General features: G+C 40.8%; 1 protein-coding gene across 1 annotated transcript; it reads left to right on the plus strand.

The window, feature by feature from the left end:
* Positions 1-985: 985 nt before the first annotated feature.
* Positions 986-15,167, plus strand: LOC127958674 (uncharacterized). Its single transcript, XM_052557594.1, has 3 exons — positions 986-1,885; positions 7,639-7,916; positions 8,222-15,167. Exon 3 carries the CDS (start codon positions 9,738-9,740, stop codon positions 13,083-13,085), a length of 3,348 nt encoding a protein of 1,115 aa, XP_052413554.1. The 5' UTR covers positions 986-1,885; positions 7,639-7,916; positions 8,222-9,737; the 3' UTR covers positions 13,086-15,167.
* The last annotated feature ends 1,637 nt before the right edge of the window (positions 15,168-16,804 follow it).

Consider the following 16,804-nt stretch of genomic DNA (forward strand, 5'->3'; position numbering starts at 1 on the left):
CCTCATCAGAGTCAACAATGCTTTCATCATGGAAACTCTTACATGCAGAACAACGTATATGTTATGAATCTTACACGAAATTCATCTTCATCACAGTGTAAATGATGGTAATGGAAAAACGTGTATCATGCAACCTGTTTTTAGCTTTGCCTTATAGATAACTAGCTCATTAGCGAATCAAAAAAATATATATTTTAAACTTTACCAATATCAATATGCTAGCTTGATAGTGAGTACTAAAATACATCTTGTTTGTTTATCTTCATAATTATAAAGTTATTTTTATTACATACTACATGCACTCTGCTCCTTCCTCTCCGCTCGTCTCAGGTAAATAATGCGTCTTCCAGCTCAGTGGTCGGAGTCGCGCGTTCATGTGTTTTGGGGGCGTGGCTTTAGAAGGCGCCCAGAAGGGAGGGGGTGGTGTGAATGGAAATAATGAGCTGTCTTTAAAACAGTCGTTAGAGGTCTACAGACACTCGATTTTTATACTTTCTTTTTCAGAGTACTTACATTTTAATTATGTATTGATATATAAATAAAGTTTAAACACATTTGGAAAAAACGTTTTTTATACATGTTTTACCTACCCTGCCTTTAAAATGTCAAGTAAAAATATATTTCCTTGCACCCAGAAACATGAATGTGCACATCAAAACTATTATTTTCAAAATCTTAAAAATACATTTTAAGGTAAAATGTATTTTCTACAATTATCATAACTTATGAATTATCATAACAAATAACAAAAAATTAAGTGTCATGTCACTGACCTGTTAGAATTGCTATTATTTGCTTTGAAAATCATTAAATGCATAACCTGTTCTCATTTGTGCTAGGAACATTTAATACATTTATTAATATGATGTCAAATTAGGCTGAAGAATTATAAAGGATTATAAAAAATAAAAAGAAATGTGTAACAACATCAGTGTTATGCAGTACGGTGACATGCAAACTATTCAGATGTCCGTTTTCTGTTGCATATAACCATAGATATTGCATGTGTGGGATTACAAATTTAGAAAATGTTAAATCTAGGTTCCAATATAATAGTAGACTTTTTGGGGTAATAAAGTTGAGATCCAAGAAGCTCAAATCAGGAGAATCAAGTGTCTGAGACATTAACCTTTTGTCTTTGTGTTCTTCCTTGAAGCTCAAGGCACAGCTGTGCCTTTTGTCTCTATGATAATGTGAAGGTATCCGTGATACTGTCAGGCACCTCTGTATTTAAATGACACTGTTATGCTGATAAGATCAAGGCTGGGAAGTTGCCAGTGTCTGGAATCTTCCTGATTGCATTTGCATGCTTTGTTAAAATGGTCTCCACCTCTACTGTATGGATCCCTCCCACTTGAATGTATATAATCTACAATGTCTTAAGGACAATTTAGACTATTGATGACTACAGCACCACGCAGAGCGTTCTCAATAAAGAATCCTGCTGAAGATTACCCAAGAGTCTCCTGGTCTTCGTTTCTGAGTTCCCAACACATGTTATTATTAATTGCATATGCAATTTATTTATGTCATTCAGACATTTATCTGTTGGATTATAAATCATAAATACGGTGTAAACATTTGAAATTTGAGGGGAAAAAAATCTTGTTTTCATCTTTATGAAGCGAACTGGAGGCAGTCTTACCTTAACAGAACAGTCTTTGGAGCAGGAGGAGAAGCGATGTCCACGGTGAGAGAAGGCCAAATGCAGGACCTGATCATGATGCTCCTTCAGGGTCTGAACCTCTACACATGGAATGCAGTCATACAGCCGCTTGAACTCCCTGTACCACTACTCAGCAGCTGCACACACGCATGAAAAGCACAGTTACTTTCAAAAGGAGCAGGAAGTGCTGCCACAGTGTGGCATTCATACATGAAGAGGGTAAGGAAAGAAAGTGGCAAAATTTAAGCACCCTCACATGTCTTTTACTACTTACTGGATTAGTAGTAAAAGGCCACATGCATCTATTTCACTTTGGTTTCACAATTACTTTTGGCCACAGAAGTGAAGGTGTGTGCTTATTTATTTTACACATTAATTCATTGCCTATGATGCAGTTTATATAAAAGTTCAGCTCCAGCCGAAGTACCAGGGTGGCGAGGCACAGAGCGTGGGACACAGTAGTAGTTGTAGAACAGCTCCTTCCAGAGGAATTCATCCCGTGACACAGAAAACCACTGACGACAGGTGAAGCCTGCACTCAGCACTGCCTTATGAGGTAGATGCAAGAAGATTTCCAGCACCAGGCTGTCCGGCAAGCCAGGGCCACTTGCCATTCTGACATCCTGAAAAAAAACATAACATTAAAGATGACTTTTAACCGATTACATCAAAAAAAGGCTATTTTGCTAGTGTTATATTAAAAAAGGCTAATAGCTATTCATCAAATCATTAACAATGGCTATTTTGTGCTACTAAACATTCATTTTTCTCTGGGACCTTATCTCTGTTGATAATTGTGCTGTTGCTCACAGAAACCTGGCAAACACCAATTAAGCATAATGAAATTAATTTGCTCTCTTAAAGCTGCAGTCAGTAACTTTTGACGCTCTAGCGGTTAATAAACAGAACTGCTTGCGTCTTGCGGAAGAACATCATAACCGGAACTACTTATCTCCGTTTATGTCTATGAAGAATCACAAAGGTACTGGGTTACTCTGCCGCAGTACCCCCGAAGCAATCTAAAATAGTCAGAATATAAACACTTATTATAGGTGCAACCTAGTGATTCAGGACAAGCTAAAAACACAGTTTCATGGTGTACTCGCTTATTATATACATTTTTCTACATTTTGAACACAAACAAAGTTACGGACCGTAGCTCTGATTGGTTGTTTCTTAACGGGAGCGATGTATTTCTGCAAATGGCAATAGGACCACTGGCAGGAGCCAGAGGAGCTTGATTTTTTTCACAGATTATCTGTCTCATACTCTACTGTCAGGACATAATGACAGGTTTAACAAATATGTAAAAAAATATATTTTTTCAAAAGTTACCTACTGCAGCTTTAAAGATTTTGGTCTGTGAATTGTACTGTTTTCTATCTATCAGGTTTTTTTTTTTTATAACTTTGAAAAATAGTCTTGGGTTTTAGAAAGGCGCTACAACAATATAAACCATAGCCTATTTGTGCTTTATGAAAACTAGATATCTGAGATAAAAACAAATGTTTAAACCCTCTGATCCTGCCGAACTTGCTTTTGCAGATTCCAGTGTTTCCTTGACACGTACGTCTAGACAGCTTGTCTCATTCACTCAGTATAAATTTGACAAAGTTCAGGTCTTTTTAGAGATCAACTGGGTTTACACTTGGCAGATTTGGTTAGATATTAAAATGTACTCTGGGTGCGACTGCTCAGTAAGTGTCTTCACCAAATAAGTGGATGAAGTCCCACAATAGGTCTCAGTAGGGGTGCTCCGATCACGATCGGCCGATCGTTAATGCGTATCTCCTCAGTAAAGCCGGTTTTCTAATCAGCGGTTAATTCCATCAGGTGCGTGATTTCACATAGAGCAGCTGTTACTACACAGAGCCGTTGTTAACTGAGAAGATGGGCCAATAAACGCTGAAAATTAACGTGATTTGCGCATCTTCTCTATTAACAACGGCTCTGTGTAGTAACAGCTGCTCTATGTGAAATCCCGCACCTGATGGAATTAACCGCTGATTAGAAAACCGGCTTTACTGATGAGATGCGCATAACGATCGGCCGATCGTGATCGGAGCACCTCTAGGTCTCAGTCAACTTCCAAAGAAACACTTGTACGGTTCGACTGAAATATGAACATAATACAGACTAAAGAAAAGTCTAAATGAACAAAAGCTCTTGTAACACTAATGAGCTGATGGTATTTCAGTCATCTGTCCATACTAGTGAATTCCTGACTCTTAACACGTTCGGAGCAAAAGACCAGAACGTGAGTAAACAAGGACCTTCGTTGTTTACATAATTCACCATTTTCATCCTGCTTTACGTGACAGTTATTTACTACAAGAAATTCCAGAGTCACGTGGGCGTGCCTCAAAGGAGACACTAAACCAACCACATTCCAACATACACAAAAAGAAACCTTTCGTAAAGTTCCTTACTTTTGTAAGTCCTTATTAATATGTATTTTAAATATGTTTATGGATTGCATAAAATGGTTAATCCTTGTTATGTGAAGAGTATAAGTTGCTAGCTTATACTTTAGGAAATGTCTCTTCTCATTTTAACTTCCTCAAAGAGAGCTACGTTTCTGCAACCCCCACCCCTGCAGGTCGTAAAACTTTAAGACCACCCTGGACACACAGGACAGGAGAGAAGCCAAATCACTGGTTTCTTTTGAACAATGCATTCTATGGAATGTATTCATTAACTTTATGTTTTATGTTTTATAAATGTATTACGTATTCCCTTTTGGTACATTTAGAAATTTCCCATATAAATTGGGACTATCTGCAGTGTTATCATGTGTTAATCAAATCTTTAAATATGTGTAATTCTGCATTTGAATGTAACTTCATGTTTTGATCATATATATATTATGTTTAGTATCTTTGTGATCGTCATGCTCTGACAGACCCATTTATCTAGAGCAAAGTAATGAAAAATGTATGTAATCTGAATTACAAACTTGCTAGAATAATCCCTGGAATTTGGACAAGCCCTAAATCTCCAGGGGGGTTGTCTCCACAGAGACAAAGGAACTTTTCCCTCCGCTTCAGATCGCGGACTTTCATTGGCTGTTTACGCGAAAAAGGGGCGTGAACCATTTCAAGCCATAAGAACGACCGAACAAGGTCCGCCCTCTCTCTTCTTCTCCTTCTCCGTTCTCGGACACGCTGCTCTCCTGTGCGACCAACGCTTCCACGTGGCCTTAGGCCCCGCTCATAGCGCAAACCCCCTCAGCACAGGGGCTGAGAGAAAAAGCCATTTTAATGGCTCCTTTGGAAGCTTTCGTTTTTGTTCTTTTCTTTTCTTTTCTTTACTAAGTTTATTCAACTATTCGCCTCTCCACGCAAGGAAGACGAATTCTGGAACATTGTTTGTTGAACCTTTCAAATACCGCGCGAGGACAGAACAAAGGACCACGTGCTCCACGCTCACGCCAAGATCAAGCGCAGCGTGCACGCGCGTCACATGGCCTCCGGCACACGCCCGCTGGTTTCAAAAGGACAAGCGCGCAAAGCTCACAAGCTCGACGCCGATCTCACGCCACGCACATTGGACACTTTGCAAGTATCACTTTCTCTATGGAGATTTAAATGCTGCTTTAAAGTGTTGTTATGATCTGATCGTTGTTGGCTTCCAAAAGTTACTGACTATGATTTCCATACCTGAGCTCCTTATGTGATTTCATTCTATTTTCTCTCTCTCTCTCTCTCTCTCTCTCTCTCTCTCTTTTATTTGGATTTGGTTATGTCTTGTATAAAGCTTATTGTTTGTATTGTCGTACGCATATTTACTCTGTGTGATTTGTAGTTTGATGTATTACTAGTTTAATTATTAAAAACCCATATACTGACGATTGGCTTGGACTCCACCCCACTCACATTATGAGTCACTGAGATGTCTGATCTATAGCTACAAGCTCTAAATTTAGAAACTAAATTTATCATAAGGATAGGACAATATTTTCATGGCCAGAGAATACTTTTCCTTGAATTATAAGGCGTGATAACTTTATTGAAAATTGATAGGTCAATAGTGGTTTGCTGGACATACCACTGTTTGATTTGCACAGTAAGAGATATCACAATAATTGGTATGAAGAATGGAATATTGACATATTAATGAGTAAGTTACAGTGCCCTGTGATTATTTATTGGTATAGGCAATTGAGCTATTTTTCATAATCAAATTTAATGTAACTGTCATCTGAGATATAAATTAATCATATTCCTGATTAATTATTCAAATTCCCTATATATATTTGAGTTAATTATTCTGTAAAACTCAATGTTGTTACATTTATGGTGGAGATAACGCGGGCATTTCAAACTTCGTTTTGTGAGCAATCAATCTGTGTATATGGTTTTTAATAATTTCTGCACGTGCGCTATGAAATTATGTAATGTTACTTGTGAGATAAGTCGCAAGACGCGAACTCACTACTGACTGAGGCAAAAGGCTGGTCAGTCAGCGCGCTAGGTATTTGTAGAAACTTAACAGTATAGTCACTGTTATTTTTAATGAAAGTAAACTGCAGTATAATGTTAAAAGTATCCTGTTTAGAAAGACCATAATCTTTTTACAGTGAGAACATTTTAATATGAATAATTAAAAGATAAAGAAATCTTTTATTAGTTGCAACATGTAAATCTGAACATGAGCGATGTTCCTCTGATTCAGTTAAAAAGGCCTTGCGTATTAAATATCATTATTGAATTCGTGGTAAACCACATGATAGTCAAAAAAAAAAAAAAAAAAAAACGATAAAAACTCCTGGTCTAAAATTGGCTTAGCTACCCGATTTTTAAACCTAAAACATTTAAATCATAAGTGCTATTTTGATAAATGTTTATTGGAGTCAACAGTTGGAAAATTCCTGTCTTTGTTACATTTGTGTTTTGGAAGTGAACGGATCCTTCCTTCAACCTATGTTAATATAGCACCTCAGAGATTAAAACCTTTGGTTTGTTACTTGTGATTTTTGATGCAGAAAATCAGCCTGACAAACGATCAGATAATTTCTAAGTCATATTGAAATTGTAATTCCGCTATCTAAACACCAGAGGGAACGTGTGGGTTAGAAATTTCAGGGTACGCCCTGCTTTCTGATTCCAGCTTGCATGAGTGCAAAGTTGCCATCCCGTGGCCGTTTCAGATAATGCGCTCTAATTGCTAATCTTTCCCCTTGATGTATTTGAATTAGATGTCTAAATTCTCGATAAATATTTGCATTTACAGCTTTGCTCATGCGAATATTATTACAGGGAAACAAAAGAATGTTCCCTGACTTTGACTGTTTACATTTACTTTGAGTTTGGTTCAAACATGATTTGAATTAAAATGTAATTGTTAATAGTGGAAATCTAGATGTTTCAGGTCAACCACTGATTGACCCACTTAGAAGGTAAGCCATCTAGTGGCAGTCTCCTGTTAAATCGACTAACAGACCTCTGTCTTTTCCATTCTGTTTGAATTGCATGTCCACTTTTACCCTTTTTGATTAATCTCACCCTGTTTGATTAATTTCATGATCATTAATGATAACTTACAAGCTATCATGGGTTATTATAGGATATTATTCAGATTTTCCTTTTAATTCTTACATGCTTATTTTAAATTTAGATTTAAACCAGTTTTGAATTTTTAATTTGAATTAAGTTTTCTGCTCAGCAGGTTAAAGACAGAGAAGCAGTACCCCCCCCCCCCCCCCCCCCCTTGTGGTGAAAACCAGCTACTCCTTCTCCCTTGTTTCATTCCTGTCTTTTAATTTGATGTTTATTATTTTTCTTCTCTCTTTTGACTTAGGTTATTTTGATAATTACCATTATTATCATAATTCCTTTGTTTTGTTTTATTATTATTAGGTAAAGCTGTTACCTCTCCTCTCTACATATATAGTTACTCTATTGATGTTAAACAAACCAAACCTTAATTAACTTTAAGTTTCCTTTGTTCATCCTTTGTGTATTTGATTGTAGAACTCCCTCGGTGATTGGACAGTCATCTCAGGTTTCCAGTGAGCAAGGCTGCCCGACTGGTGTTACCGATACTGGCTGCGAGTGAAACTCGGTTCCTCTTGTCTCAAGAGACATCAGCAATTTTGGCACTCCAAAGGTTGTGCTAAAAGTCACAAGCCGTTCGAGACGGCGCCACGCCAGAGTACCGGAGGACCGGGGACACTGCGGTTCAGTGTTTGGGGAGCACCGTGGAGGTTGACCAAGCCACTGGTTCCCACCTGAATGACCAATTTAACCAGGTGAACCAAAAGTGATAATACCTATCCACTTATTATAAGCCACAGAATATTAGATATTCCCCCGGATATATTTTAAGTGTTCTGACCCTTTTGCTTCTTTAAGCCACACCATATTTCTAAGTTTCCTACCCAGATAGCCCACTCACCTGTTGGCCCTATCTTAAAACCTAGCAGTAGGCTTAGGCCTCCTTATTCCCACTAACACATTGTGTTTCTGTTGTTTTATCTCATTTCAAGTGTTGTTTCACTTTGATCTTTTTCTACCCTCTGTTCTGTTGTGATTTTGTTTCTTTCATTTCACATAGAGACAGTAACCTGCGAGCCACCAACGAAGTTAAATCGTAGAACAACCAGCAGCCGGTGTCATCACACGACCCGCTAGGCTACTGCCTGTCAAATCTCCATTTCAGGTCCTTCGTTGACCTCAGTTAATTGGCTACTTAACTGTCTGACTGTTTGCATCAGTTAGCCCCAAAATTCTCATAAACGGCACAGCCCGTATGAATATAGCTCGTTAAACGTAGAACGAACTTGCATTGGTCTTTTTGTGTGTGTGTGCTGTGCTTCTCTCACCGACAGAGAACCAGGATGTTCCAGGCATCCAGTCCAGCAGTCCACGGGGGCCACCTCTCGACATGGTTGAAAGCAGTGACGACCCCCTTCCTGCCCAAGGACGCCAGTAACCTGCAGCACCCAGAGCAACTAGACACCGAGCTAGAGGAACTGATGGCACGCGATCCAAACCAAAGTGACTACTACAGAGAACTCGCCAGGATCTTTGGAAGCCTAGTTCACATTCTCGTCGCCCAAGCACGGCTCAGTGAACGGAGCAACATCGCGGAGGAGGCCTGGAAGTACCAGGCCCCAATCCAGAGTCATCTTGATCAGCTTCTCCTCGAGACCCAGAACCAGCGCGAGAAAGAGGACGACACAGATCCAGAGCTACAGAAAGGAGTTGAAAGACTTCACAATGCCCTGCAAGATCTTCGCCTCGACACAGATCAAAAAGAACAGCTGGAGAGAGAAGCCAGAAAAGAACTCAACAAAAAACTCCAGCAAGGCGACGCTCTCCTAAAAAGAGCAGAGACTGAACTGAAAGAAAGAGACTATAAAACCTGGGCCTGCAAAACACACTTGCAAGCGGCCCGAGCTAAATTCAACAAGCTTACTCTGCAGAGAGATGAGCTCCAAGATGAACTTGACACTGTTCACACCGAACTGAGACAATCTCACAGATTACAGAGTGGCTGGATCGGAGAAACGCACACCACAAAATTTCTCCCGGGCCGCCACTCCAACCCTTTCAGCCAAGAACCCAGAGCTGGAAAAGGGGGTGTAAGCTCACTTCTAAGGAAATCACCAGCCAACTTACAAGAACACCTGTCAACAACGGAGGGGAGAGAATCCTTCCAGAGAACGCATGTCACTAAACCCTGCACTACTCACAGAGAACTTCACAAGCTAGCCAGAAGCATCTCTACATTCAATCCAGATCCTGCAGGAGGACATGACGTTCATGCTTCTTTACAAGCCATTGACTTTCATTTGCAAACTGTCACCAACGTGACAGATGTGAACACATTGTACCTGTTAAAAATCACGTCCAGCCGTGATGTGCATTGCTTTCTGGATCGTCAACCAGAGACTGTCAAAATGTACTACAAGCAACTGCTACAGACTTTGATTCTTGAATTCTCTGATCCAAACTCAGACCATGGGCTCCTTATTGCTATGGACCTCAAACAGGGCCAATTTGAAAACCCACAGACTTTCTGTAGTCAGCTACGAAAAGCCTAGTACGGAGCATGCAACGAACCAGGTATGGAACAGGATATCAACTTAACAACTCTGTTCCTCCTAAACCTACATGCCAGTTGGAGTTTTCATCTCAGAGTCCCAGCGTGTCCACGTAACAGGACTACACAAGAGTTACGGAACTTAGCCCACAAAGCTTGCACCAAGCAAAAGACTATTGGTGAAGAGACTGTAAAAAACCCCAAAGTCTCTGTCTCTGAGCACTGCTTGGAGTTAACCCTAGATGGCGCCCTACAACACCACAGTCACAGACATTTTTACAGAGAGTCAATACCGTTCCAAGCCAGCAGAGGGCAACACAGTGCAGCCACGTCTGAGACAGCAGAGATCTTGAGGGTGCTGAAAGTGCTTCTTCACATGAAAACTCACAAGGAAGATGAGCCAAGCACCCAGAACACTGCCCGTCATCTACAGACCACAGAGCTAACTGTTACAGCACAAAGTGACAACAACACCCAAGCTCCACAGTCAACAGCTGCACACCCTGAACGAGACAGCACAGGTCCTCACACCAGGTACCACAAACACAAGGTACCAGAAAATGCTGTTTTGACTACCTGCCTTCGCAGCGAGCTACACAAGACCGGTCCTCACCACCCACCGATCGTCACACCCGCCCTGATGCCAACATTCCTGGGCAGCCTTGTCAAAAAGGGGGTGGGCCGAAAAGGAGTCAACAGGAAAGACCTGATCGACACAGGATCAAACCTGACGGTGATCTCATCTCACCTTTTCAAAAGACTCCAATTTGAAGCTAAGAGACAAGATCAAACTCTTACTCCTCAAAACTATGAACTGAATGTACAGGTGTACAGACAGAATGACATTCAGTTTGAACAGGTTGTTTCCATTCACCTGACAATCGTTCCGATGAGTCTAATACATCCCATGTATGTCCCACCAATGAACACTCATGCATTGCTCATTGACAAAGACCTGCTAGAACACTTTGACCCTTTTCTGAACTTCAAACAGCTAAAAGACTTTGCTCAAGTGCGAGAACCTTTTTCTCTCCAGCCACACAGGTTGCTAGAGCCAGACTGTCAGGTCGCAGAGGTCACGGGAACTCCCACAGAGCCAGACGGTCAGGTCACAGAGGTCACGGGAACCCCAGCAGCCAGCCATGAGTACAATGCCCTAACGACAGGCTCAAGTTCATGCCTCTGTACCTTAGTCAACAAAAAGGGTACGGTGGTACCAGCTTACACCAAAGGGGTCCCTGTTCGGCTCAACCTGCAATGTGATCAAACCTTACACCACACGCTGGGTTTCTTCCAATCCTCACCTGAATGTGTGGAACTCGGACTCACACTTGCAAACAACAAGCATGTCAAACACCAACACCTGTTCCAGCAATGTGATAACATCACAAAAACACACAATGTGATCGTGTACTGGAAGAAGGTAACAGGACACTCGAAGTTACCAAGTCTAGACAAGGACTTTAAAGATCACACTGACACCCTTGCCAAAACTGGCACACTAAACAACATTCTGTGGTCACTCACAACCCACCCACCCACATTCAAGGTTGAAGTGATTACACACAGCATAAGAACTTTACTAGCTAAACTGCCTACCTCAGAATCGCTTACGCTGGCTCCGTTGTCTACACATACCAACATAGCGGACATGCGGGCTTCTGAAACCTCGATAATGACTTTGCTTTACCACCTCTCAGACCCCTCCATCCACCCTGGCAACCAGTCTACAGTCACTGACAATCAAAGCCCCAGACCACTGCATGATACACAAACCATGCTGCGTGCACAGAACAATATTGTGGGTTGTGCACCGTCTGACATCACAATGCCAGGGCTTGTAATGCCACGGGGCAAAAGGGGGATAATGCCAATATATTTCCATGACGCAGCATGTGCTGCACCACGCAGCACCAGAGCCACTGACAAAACACTGAAGCAAGCGTCATGCCAGCAGCAAGATGTGGCAAAACATGGGCGAGGGCGAGCTAAACCCAGTCGCCGCCCACGAAGCAAAGAGACTGTCCGGTCCAACCAAAGACAGGCCTTGTTTGTTTCTTTCTCCCCTTTCTCTCTCTCTCTCCCTATTATCTGTACCAGGATGCTGCTGTGGTTTGCAGTGCCGTGCTGTCAGCCAAAGATAGGACAGCTGCCACCGAGAAAACCGCTGAGACTCCTGACTACCGATGACAGGGCACACTACCCCAGCACTGTAACCGAATACAGCTGTACAAGGTTCCGATGGAAAAAGGACTCCCTCACTCACACTGAGGCCGATGTAAAACACATGTTCAGCCAACATGAGAAAGTGACTGTTACACAAATGGAGTTAAGTGGACACCACCACCGCTCCAAACAGTTCCCGGGAGCTTTGCTTAGAGCCGCTGCTGCCGCCAGAATGTTTAACATTGTTATGTCCAGTGTCAATGCAGCGAACCAGACTGTAAACTCCTTGAAACCACTGTTTACTGTCTTCCAGAAGGACTTTACACAGACTCAGCTGTTTACAGCGTTAACAACAGACATGCTGTGGGAGGTTAGCTCCTCCAATGACAGCCTAACCACGAGTAAAACCCCACCGTACATGATACCCTTAAGCCTTGTGTTAACTGTGCCGTCTTACGCCATCACCATACCAGCTGACCTGCAACAAATACACCTGGCCAACTCTCTGGATAGCGCCTTCCTACGGCACGTCAACCCCAAACAGAGAGAAGTGAACGTGCTCCTGAACCAACCCATCAGCAAGTCAAGCCAAGTCTACAGACCTAAAGACATTGTCAGTGTCAGGATGTGGAAAAGCAACACCCACACCAAAACACACATTCCAAATGTGGTGGCCTACCACGACAGCGACACACAGCTGTACCTGGCCCCAAACATGCACATGTGTGCTTTGTCCAAAGACATTCATTATCTCTGCCTTAGCAAACCCTTCCTCAGACACAACTCTGAAGGAATCTGCGAGCTGCAACCCTGGGTCAGCGATACATGCTGCCCTGCCGAAGCCAAGCCTCTTACACAAGTCACAGAAACGCAAGCAGAGATTGTGGGTAACAGATGGCTCGTCAACACTCCTGTGCGCTCAGCTACGCTGACCTATGACCAGCATGACACCGCCACCCGTGCCAACCTGCTTGACCAAGTACTGAAAGGTACCACCCAACACATTGAAATTACTCCTGTCGACACAGCCCTCCAAGCACAGCCTCGACAGCCCGTTCTGAACCAGTCATCTGCGGTCCGAGCCTGGAATGCTCCCGACACTGCACGGTGCATCTCCACCGTCATTGGTCCCGCCCTGACTCTTGGCGTGACCTTCATCCTATACAGGATACTCAACGGATGCAAACCTCTACAGCCAAACTCATGACAACTGTGGCTGGAGGTCTCCGATGGAATCCCCGGAAAGGGGGTGCCACGTCAAAGACAACACCGAAACCCCATCAAGCTGAATCGTCGGCTTCAGGAACCACTTGTCATCATGACCCACCTGCTACATGACCATCTTGAACCACCTGCCGTCATGATCCACCTTTCATCTGCCCATAGTGATGATTGCCGTCCGATGATGTCCACAAAGGGACTTCATCCGACGGAAAAGGGGGAGATGTAACAATAATGAGCTGATGGTATTTCAGTCATCTGTCCATACTAGTGAATTCCTGACTCTTAACACGTTCGGAGCAAAAGACCAGAACGTGAGTAAACAAGGACCTTCGTTGTTTACATAATTCACCATTTTGGCCGCCCTGAAGTCGGCCACATCCTGCTTTACGTGACAGTTATTTACTACAAGAAATTCCAGAGTCACGTGGGCGTGCCTCAAAGGAGACACTAAACCAACCACATTCCAACATACACAAAAAGAAACCTTTCGTAAAGTTCCTTACTTTTGTAAGTCCTTATTAATATGTATTTTAAATATGTTTATGGATTGCATAAAATGGTTAATCCTTGTTATGTGAAGAGTATAAGTTGCTAGCTTATACTTTAGGAAATGTCTCTCCTCATTTTAACTTCCTCAAAGAGAGCTACGTTTCTGCAACCCCCACCCCTGCAGGTCGTAAAACTTTACGACCACCCTGGACACACAGGACAGGAGAGAAGCCAAATCACTGGTTTCTTTTGAACAATGCATTCTATGGAATGTATTCATTAACTTTCTGTTTTTATGTTTTATAAATGTATTACGTATTCCCTTTTGGTACATTTAGAAATTTCCCATATAAATTGGGACTATCTGCAGTGTTATCATGTGTTAATCAAATCTTTAAATATGTGTAATTCTGCATTTGAATGTAACTTCATGTTTTGATCATATATATATTATGTTTAGTATCTTTGTGATCGTCATGCTCTGACAGACCCATTTATCTAGAGCAAAGTAATGAAAAATGTATGTAATCTGAATTACAAACTTGCTAGAATAATCCCTGGAATTTGGACAAGCCCTAGATCTCCAGGGGGGTTGTCTCCACAGAGACAAAGGAACTTTTCCCTCCGCTTCAGATCGCGGACTTTCATTGGCTGTTTACGCGAAAAAGGGGCGTGAACCATTTCAAGCCATAAGAACGACCGAACAAGGTCCGCCCTCTCTCTTCTTCTCCTTCTCCGTTCTCGGACACGCTGCTCTCCTGTGCGACCAACGCTTCCGCGCGGCCTTAGGCCGCGCTCGTAGCGCAAGCCCCCTCAGCACAGGGGCTGAGAGAAAAAGCCATTTTAATGGCTCCTTTGGAAGCTTTCGTTTGTGTTCTTTTCTTTTCTTTTCTTTACTAAGTTTATTCAACTATTCGCCTCTCCACGCAAGGAAGACGAATTCTGGAACATTGTTTGTTGAACCTTTCAAATACCGCGCGAGGACAGAACAAAGGACCACGTGCTCCACGCTCACGCCAAGATCAAGCGCAGCGTGCACGCGCGTCACATGGCCTCCGGCACACGCCCGCTGGTTTCAAAAGGACAAGCGCGCAAAGCTCACAAGCTCGACGCCGATCTCACGCCACGCATATTGGACACTTTGCAAGTATCACTTTCTCTATGGAGATTTAAATGCTGCTTTAAAGTGTTGTTATGATCTGATCGTTGTTGGCTTCCAAAAGTTACTGACTATGATTTCCATACCTGAGCTCCTTATGTGATCTCATTCTATTTTCTCTCTCTCTCTCTCTCTCTCTCTCTCTCTCTTTTATTTGGATTCGGTTATGTCTTGTATAAAGCTTATTGTTTGTATTGTCGTACGCATATTTACTCTGTGTGATTTGTAGTTTGATGTATTACTAGTTTAATTATTAAAAACCCATATACTGACGATTGGCTTGGACTCCACCCCACTCACATTATGAGTCACTGAGATGTCTGATCTATAGCTACAAGCTCTAAATTTAGAAACTAAATTTATCATAAGGATAGGACAATATTTTCATGGCCAGAGAATACTTTTCCTTGAATTATAAGGCGTGATAACTTTATTGAAAATTGATAGGTCAACAGTGGTTTGCTGGACATACCACTGTTTGATTTGCAGTAATTTACAGTAAGAGATATCACAATAATTGGTATGAAGAATGGAATATTGACATATTAATGAGTAAGTTACAGTGCCCTGTGATTATTTATTGGTATAGGCAATTGAGCTATTTTTCATAATCAAATTTAATGTAACTGTCATCTGAGATATAAATTAATCATATTCCTGATTCATTATTCAAATTCCCTATATATATTTGAGTTAATTATTCTGTAAAACTCAATGTTGTTACACTCTTTACATTTCACTACAGATGTCATCAGAACTGCTGTTTCTTTGCAGCAGATTTTTGTGTATGCAAGAGAGGCATCCCTGGCATTGTTTTGATTCCTGTACACATTTTATAAGCTATTCTTATGACTGTAGCTGATAATAATATTGTCCATCATGCATGGTTTTGGATGTCTGGGTTACTACTGTCACAAAATATGTCATCAAAGCTGTCCAATCAGGCTTTGACCATATCCTTACTGCATATTTATCACTTGTGAAAGATTGGTTGATACATAAAAATTTTTACTCATTAAACATTATATCGAACAAGTTCTGTTACCTATTGATAACTATTGTTTCCTGTTGAAGGCACAGCAGTACAACAGTTTTTTTTTAAATCCACCAAACAGTGGCATTTATTGGTTGACTTGATAATAAATAATTGTATCTAGTATTTGTAAGTCTATCTTTCAAGAACAGTCTACCAGCAAATCCATTCACTATAGTGGGTAAAAACTGTGTCTCACCCCTCTCATTTCTCTATTCTAATTTAAGATCTGACAGCTGTAAATTAACACTAAGTAACACAGTCTCTCCTTCCCCACCCAGATGTTTATTTTTAGATGTATTTTTATTAGACGCAAAAAAAGTAAACGGAAAATAGAAAAGAAATTATGCTATCACTTTTTAATCTATAATGTAAATTATTGTTGTTTTTATAAACTTATCTGAATTGATTTTAGAGCATTTAGCACAAGAATATATATATTCTATTTTTTTTTACACATAAATATAAATAAGTATTGTATGCATACCCTTTCACTGATGAATGTTAAAACATAAAACAAGGGATGCATTATTGCACAAACTCTTATAATTAGTTGTTATTTTATCTATTTTTTAACTGCAGTCACACTAAAAATCAAACTTACAATTTAGATTTCAATCTACAGATCAAAATGGAAAGTTTGATAATGAAAGATAAATTAGGTATAAATAAATAAGTGTAATTTGCAGGCATGCAGTGATAGAGAAATTCTGGGTTACCCACACATCCAAATGTATTTATTTAATTATTTATTCATTAATTCTAGACTACGTTAGAACGTCCAAATTAGAGCAGATTTATAAAATGAGATATTATATATGTTACTTTCTAGCAGTTCACCCATATACGCATTTGGTAACAGGTTTTGATTATTGTTTTTATATTATGGCAGATATTGAATATTTAAACTTCAACGCCTGTTTTTAAATTAAACTCTACCTAAAGTAAAAGCTCAAGACCAGCAATTTTCTTTACCAAAAACAGGTACAATATGATAAACAATATTATCATTAAAATTAAA

The sequence above is a fragment of the Carassius gibelio genome, chromosome B5, assembly GCF_023724105.1.
Source record: "Carassius gibelio isolate Cgi1373 ecotype wild population from Czech Republic chromosome B5, carGib1.2-hapl.c, whole genome shotgun sequence".
In the NCBI taxonomy this organism is placed as follows: Eukaryota; Metazoa; Chordata; class Actinopteri; order Cypriniformes; family Cyprinidae; genus Carassius; species Carassius gibelio.

Coding starts and splice junctions, on each gene's coding strand:
- LOC127958674 (XM_052557594.1), top strand. CDS start 9,738: ATGGAACAGGATATCAACTTAACAACTCTGTTCCTCCTAAACCTACAT.